Source organism: Puma concolor, chromosome A3 (genome assembly GCF_028749965.1).
Source record: "Puma concolor isolate L17-30 chromosome A3, mPumCon1.1.hap2, whole genome shotgun sequence".
NCBI classification, from domain to species: domain Eukaryota; kingdom Metazoa; phylum Chordata; class Mammalia; order Carnivora; family Felidae; genus Puma; species Puma concolor.
This window is the reverse complement of record NC_141669.1, coordinates 25,084,249-25,091,577: the sequence shown is the minus strand read 5'-3', so window position 1 is coordinate 25,091,577 and position 7,329 is coordinate 25,084,249. Positions and strand designations below refer to the sequence as shown.

The window sequence follows — 7,329 nt, the reverse complement described above, 5'->3', positions numbered from 1 at the left end:
GTTTCTGGGCAAGTGAGCAGTTCAGGAATAATCACTGAAACCCAGTTTAGGGTTTTTGTTGGGCCACTGGGGAAGCGGTCCCCTGGGCTCTTTCCCACTAGGTTTGCCCCTGGGAGGATATAGGGACACAGCAACCACAGGCTCTGGTCATCACGTGGATCCTGCGACAAGTCAAGCACGGCCAGCAGAGCACACATTGCCTCTTAGCAATTTACTTCTGTTAAAATGTTTTGACACGAAATTAGCATGAAGTCGATGGCACAAAAATGCAATATGCATTGCACATGCATAGATGAGCTTCTGTACACACCCTAGGGCTCACTGGCTGGCATTTGAAATGCCTCATCAGAAAGCCATACTCCACTGGGAGTTGCTTAAGCCCTGTACACAATTTATCAGTAAAGTGAGTAATGTGGAGGACAAGTGGGCATCTAGCAAGACTATGCTCTCCTCTCTCTCCCTTGCATCAACAGTGTGTGGAAATCCCACCAGGCTATGGCCCAGTCCTTGAAACCAGCTCTCAAGATCTGGGCTCCTCGGTCCCTGTGTGTCCCTCTGCTAGAGAATGACACCATGGGCTCCCCTCAGAGTGAATCCTTCAAGCAAAATGCTTGTAGAACCTGAAGACAGAGCGGCAGGCATGGAAGAGCTTACAGGACAGGTTCTGCAGGAGAGGAAAAATAATTTTCCCTCTACCCTTCTGAGTTCTTGTCTTGGTGATAACAGATTAACACGAGGAAGACAATCAGAAATTTATTAACATGTATCCCTCAGGTATACATAGAGATACCCAAGGAAAAAGGAGTGACTCCCAGAGGTGGCTTAGAATTCGGGATTAGGGATGCCTGGGTGTCTCATGGTTGGTGAGATGGAGCACTGCAGTGGGCTCTGTGCTGACATCGTGGAGTCTGCTTGGGATTCTCTCTGCCCCTCCCCTGCTGTCTCTGTTTCTCTCAGAATAAATAAACTTAAAAAAAAAAACAACAAAGAACTCAGGATTAAATAACACCTTCATCAGGAAGGGGAAGAGGGGAGTGAGGGAGGCCTCTTAGGGGAGTCAATGACTTTTAGGAAAGATGTACTGGCCCTTAGAAGACCAGATGGGACATATGATGTTTTGTGGCACCATTTATCTGGGTGTGGTGTTGACTTCATCTTCTCTCCTGTGACAGGCGTCCACCCTCGCTGGTTGATGAAACTCCCAGGGAGGGGGTTTATGGCTGTTGAGTCCTTTTGGGGAATGAGAATAGGTCTTCAGGCAGATGAGGCCGTTCATAGAAAGTCTTTCCCTCTGTTTGCTGCTTTTCAAGTGCTTATAGCTCAAAACCAGCAATGCACCCAAGTGGCATAGTTTGGGTGGCATGTGTTTAACTATAGCTGTATTTTGGGGTGGCATATTCTGCCACCCTTAGGTTCCATGATTTGTGTGCGTGTGTTTGTGTGTGTGCAAGCATACTTGCCAGGCACATTTTCATGCTTTGATTCAAGACTTTGCTCCGAGATTTGCTTTCCCAGTTACATACTCCCTGACAGTGCTGGTGGGTGCAGAGTCCCATTTCCCTCTTGCAGCTGGTGGTGTGGAGATCTGCCATTACAGCACCACAAGTGTGAAATAACCAAATCGCCCTCAGGGCTGAACTGAGAAAAATGGAGGAAAACCAAGTTCTGATGACATTTACTGAGACCTAAATTTGACTGTGGCCCCTAGACTTTTTCCAGTTATCGAAGAGGTATATTCCCTTTGTGTGTGGGCTTTTTTTTTTTTAAACATCTGTGAAAGAAAGAGCACTGATGAGGATCTCCTTATACAACATACTGTATGGCTTTACCAACGTGGGAAAAGAAAGTAGCACCCGGTTGCCCGACAAGAACAGAAACATGACACATGGGCAAACTGTATCTAATTCACTCCACTTTATTCTGGGATGTAAATTACAGATAACACAACTCACAAACATACCAGTGGACATTGAAAACTAAGGCCATTCTGTGAGTTATTTTTAAAACTTGTACATAATCTTTTAAAAAATAAATTACCAAAACCAAGATTCTCTTCTGAAATAAAAACTTAAGGTCGGTACAAGGCGGCTTTTGGGTCATCTCCAATCTGAAGCTCATGGTGTGACGGGACCGTTTTTGTTTCCTACGGCATAAATAACAGCTCTAAGGCAAAAGCCACCTCAGCATCTAGCTCTCCTCTCTGGATGTCATCACAAAGTTTACGACAGTGACCAGTGTTTACAAACCATTTTCTTCCCAGTGAGTAGCAAAGAGAGACTTTTACCTAAGAAACACATTGCAGAATTCCTGGAACAAGAAAAAGAAAGGGACCCGTAACTAAGGCACTGAAAGCACATTATTTATATAAAGAAATGTAAACAGTTGGCTACCAACAGGCTCCCTCCAGCAGAGTGTCGATTAGGGAAGTGCACAGGGGCATCATGGTCGCGGCCCGGGTGAAACGAGAAGGGCCCCCTTTCTGCAGAATTCGGATTTGGCCACCAACGTCCGACTCCTGATGTGGTGAGGAGGAAGGAATGAATTTCAAAGTGACATGAAGGGAAGCTGGTATTTCTCCCTAAGCTGTGGGTTAGTGTTATAACAAACAAGGAAGGGTTTTAGTGGGACTTTCAAATGACGGCCGCTGACCGTGTTTTCTTCCCGCCTCTCACCACTTGCTTCTGATTTGCACAATGGCTTTGGCCTGCTTCATCAGTGGGGTCTGCTAGAACGTGTGACCTGGCCGGTGCCCTTCCCTGCAGGTGCCTACTTCAAGTACAATGGTTCACGGCCCACACAAACCACACTTCAGTTAAAACGCTTCTCAACAGTGAAGATCGAGCAAATTGGACAGACAGTACTGTAAATGTTTCACGGTCCAATGGGTTTACCTTCAAGGGCCTGAGAGGGTGTGAGGTGGGGTATGGTGTGTAGACGCAGCCTGACAAGTAGCTGTGGAGTCCAGGGTGAGGGGTGGGAAGGGGGGGAGGGTGCATTCCTGAGGCCGATCACGACACCAAAGTTCAATTACTTCCTGCTTGACGTTTTGTTACCAATTTTACAAAGCTCTGAGTTCCAAATCATCAAATGAATAGTTCTTGAACACTTTTTAAAAAAAGGACCAATATGTAGGAACACAAATAATTATGATTTTAAAAGACGCCTTGTTGCAAAAACACAAAGACCCCCTCCCCCCAAAACCAAAAAACCAACAAGAAGCAGCTTTTTTCTTTTTGAAGTTATCATTCCTGATTCAGCAGGTACAAGGTCTATTATCCCCCAGTTCTAGTGTGTACGAATTTTGGGTAGATAAAACAAAGTTTGACTCTTCTATGTGTATTTTTTTATGATCAAAAGGAAAACATTTTCTACGAAAGAAAAAAAAGATTTCCTCTTTTACGGATCTCACGCCTCATATGGAGGTTATACTTAAACCAGGAGCCATGAGAAGCTGGAAGAGGGCGGTGGGCAGCAGTATAAAGTGTGGGGCGGGAAACACAGCTTTTCTCTACTGCCCAGGACAATGTGAATGCGATGCTGACTGTGAAACTCCTTCTATGTTTCCAAATATAACCAAAAGGAAGTCTGAGAGAAACCTAAATTAGAAAATTCTTTCATTAAGGAAAAAAAAAAAAAGCTAAAAAAGAAAACACCTGAAAAAGCCAGGAGAGTCAACAGCTGGGTTTAGAGCAGATGTTCATAATAACGAATTAGTAGCTCCAGGCAGCATTAAGAACAGCCTTGGGGGAGCAGATAAATACAGGCTGGTGCGTGTCTGCGCGGCACTGGTCAGGTCCCTCCCAGGAGAGGTGATGTGTCAACAGCGTCGTACGCGCAGCCTGTACTCTGAAAGAATGTCCTCCGTAAGTTGGGCTCACGATGTGCTCACCTTTCACGGCAATGCACACTTCAATTGTTGGGCTAAAAGTCGCTGTGGAGCAAAAAGAGGTCGTAATTAAGGAGAAGGCATTCATGCCAAAAGAGTAATAAAGCAATGGCTTTTGAGGCTGGTTCAAGGCAGGGGTGAAGTAGACAGGTTTGCTAACAGCTAAAGGCTTTTCACTGCCTCTGACCAGCACCCCCGTCCTATGACGAAAAGCACAGTGCCTGGCCCCAGCAGGGTGGGGAACATGACCCTGCACTTCTGCCTCAGAGGAGATTGGTGCTATTGGTTTGCTGGATTTCCCATGGGCTCCAAATCGAGGACTACTGAGGCAAACAACTGGTCAAAAGTGGGTCTGAATTTTACTACTGAAAAGAAGCCTGGGCCTAAAAAGAGTGAGCGAGCCCTGGTTATCCTTAAAAAGGGGTTCATTTTCGTGCTACCATTTTGGTTCCAAGAGTAAAATTTGTCAAGGCTACGAGGGTTGAATAATTTAGGATAAACCATTACTGCCCCGTCTGCAAGTGCTGTTGTTTTCGTGGCAGATGTTACAGATACCTATGCACGTACAAGAAATACAATAACTTTCTCTCTGGGGGCAGGTTTGAAAGAAATATTTCAAAAGACACAACTTCGAGAATTTCTGACTCCAAGAACAGAACCTTCTCTATGCTGTTCCTTTAGAAAGGTAAGTGATGTGATGTGTATCGTTTTTACGCAGAAAGAGCTACACCTGCCAATAAGCAGCAGAGACCCCGGCACTGAGCATGCTAGAGTACGTAGAAATGAAGAACTGTATTAATTCCTATCTTTAAAAACTCAAACCAAGGTTTCTAAGTGGAGAGCCTGTGGTTGCTCCCTGAGACACGTCCAGGTCTTCGTGTGAAAAGAGGGCACAGGTGGTCTTCTGATGTCTAGGTCAGTGCAAGGCTAAATGCCAAGGTTTTATGAGTAATGAAGGGCTTCTTATCGAAATGGCTGGTTTAAGGGCAAGGGATTTCTGGTCTCTGGCCTTAAGGAAGGCTGCAGTGGTCTGACTGGTGTAGAAATGAGTGTGGGGACAGTGCCGAGGGAGGGAGCTGGGAAGAAGGGCCCTCACCTCAACAGTCAAGTGCCAGCACTTGATCTGAGCCAATGCTCCCAAGCCCCAGATCTGCTTCTTGTCTGGGGAGTTGGCTGGGGAATTGGTTAGGGAAGAGGACTGGGCCTGTAGGAAAATCGTGTATGTGTACCTTAACAGCCTGGCGATTGCTTAATAAAACTCTGGCCCGAGTTATTTCACAGCGATCGCTCCCTGCTTCGTGTATTGAAATTACATTCAGAGATTTAAAAAAAAAATCGTGTGTAGCAATATTTTCCCACAAAACTAAGTGCAAAATATCTTTAACAAATAATGATGGTAGTAGAAATATCTGACATAGTCATGCAAAAATGCATCTCCATTTAAAAAGGCTCAACACATCTCCAAAAGACCCTTGGGTTGTTACCCTACAAGCTCACTCATTTTTTTTTACATTTAAATGTGGCTGCTTGTGTAAAAAACGGTAACATGCAAGTTCAATGATCTCCAGTCCACCAAATATTCTCTCTTGTAGCACAAAGACAACAATGGTGATGATAAAATACCACCGAACAGGACTGTACAAATATATGAGGAGGCACATTGCAGGGCTGAACAGGGTCCAATAAAGTATAGAGAGCAGTTTGACCGCAAAGACCCTCAGCTCAGACTTGCAAGGTGGAATTATGGTGTGGCCGGTGAAGTGAAAGCTCTTCTCCCCTTGGTAGAAGGAGCGCAGCCTCTGTTCCTTCTCCTCCCACCGCCTGTGGCACCAGAGCTGGAGGCCCTCCCTGGAGGCAGGGAGAGTGTCCACTGGGTAGCGGTGCACGTGGAAGTGGATCTCCTTGGGAAAGTCGCCGTAGAGAAGGTGCTTCTCTGTCTGAGGAATGTTGTGAGGGTACGCCACTGTGATGTCGTGGACGGCATCAAGGTTCTTCCCTAGGTTTTGGAAAAGATGAAAATACAGACTGAGTGATGATCAATGGGGGTAGTAACGCTGATGCAAACCACAAGGCAGAACCAAAAACGGGGGTGGGGGTGGGGGTGGAATCGGGACAGAGAGAGCCACGGTGAACAAAAAGGGCTATTTAAATACTGGTGTTTCTAGGCATTTGGGTCAATAAATTTACCCGCCATTTTTAGTTTTTTATCTGTTTGCTAATCACCACCAAAACCTTTAGAAAGAAATTACCTTCACAGAAAGAGTAACCTGTCATTCTAGAACTAAATGGATAAGCACATTAAGTCAGGTTTGAGGTAGAAATAAAAGGATTAGCCCTTTTATACCAGGGGGAGTCACTGCTTTCATACCTCTTATTAATATACCTTCTCTCCAAATAAAAACACAGAATTTCTTACCTTTAACTCATTATTGCTATGATAGCACTGGAAAGAAACACTCAGAATTAGACTTAGTGAAGTGGTCAGAAATGCATGAAAACTACCATATGATTTTTAATTTTTTTAATTTTTAACATTTTTATGTGATTTTTCTATTTTTTAAAACCATATCAGCTTGAAGTCCAAGTGAGACCCTGCCAGGACACCACCATCCTTAGCAGTCTCCTGATTAATTACTTTGGGGTTAAGTGTTTTTAGCAAAGTCACATGCCAGATGCTGGGGAGAGAGAGAGAGAGAGAGAGAGAGAGAGAGAGAGAACATAATCTCTAATCTCACTAATCTCACTCAAGAGTTCATAAGAGAATCAGGGAGACAGATGCATAAACAGTGCCCTAATGGGGGGGGGGCGGGGAAGGAGGGGAGGGAGCTGGCCAGGCAGGTGCAGTGGGCCCAGAGAGCATAGTGGGGCTAAGGGGCTCACAAGTACACTGGAGGCATCTGGTAAAGGCCTTCAACTGTCAAACTTGAGAATGTGAACTCCATTCTGTAAGCGACAGAGAAGCACCTTAGATGGTGGAGAACCACTTAATGATTATCAACAGAGAAGGGATGAGAATGTGTTTCATTTTGGCAATGATTACCTTGGCGGCAGTGACAAGAATGGTCTGGAGAGGACCACGGGCAAGAGAGGTAGTAAGAGTAATTTGATGGTCATGACAAGGCAAGAAATGACAGTGAGGCAGGGGCCAAAGGAAGTGACATGTCTAAAAAAATTACAAGAGAGCTGACACGATAAGAGCGGTCAACTGGATGTGGGAGGATAAGGTGGAATGAGCTCCTGTGTTCTGGCTCAGGGTACTGAGTGGATGGTGGTGTCTCTGAGATTAGAAATGTAAGCAGGAGTAGTAAATCCTTAAAGAAACATGAGGATCGCCTACTTGAATCCTGTATACAAGGGCCAGAGAGGTTAAGCTTTTTGCCCAATGCACACAGCATGTTGGTGCACAATCTCTGAATGTTGCTTTCTTCCTTATCATGCCCTCT

General features: G+C 45.1%; 1 protein-coding gene across 4 annotated transcripts in view; it reads right to left on the bottom strand.

Annotated features, from left to right (window-relative positions):
* Window positions 1-1,899: 1,899 nt before the first annotated feature.
* The window catches only part of LCLAT1 (lysocardiolipin acyltransferase 1), a 183,558-nt gene continuing 178,128 nt past the window's right edge, over window positions 1,900-7,329 (bottom strand). For all 4 annotated transcript variants that reach the window (XM_086700293.1, XM_086700292.1, XM_086700296.1 and 1 more), the window contains exon 6: window positions 1,900-5,882. In XM_086700293.1, coding sequence (XP_086556419.1) covers window positions 5,380-5,882 — 503 coding nt within the window. In that variant the 3' untranslated portion in view covers window positions 1,900-5,379. The remainder of the gene's footprint in view (window positions 5,883-7,329) is intronic.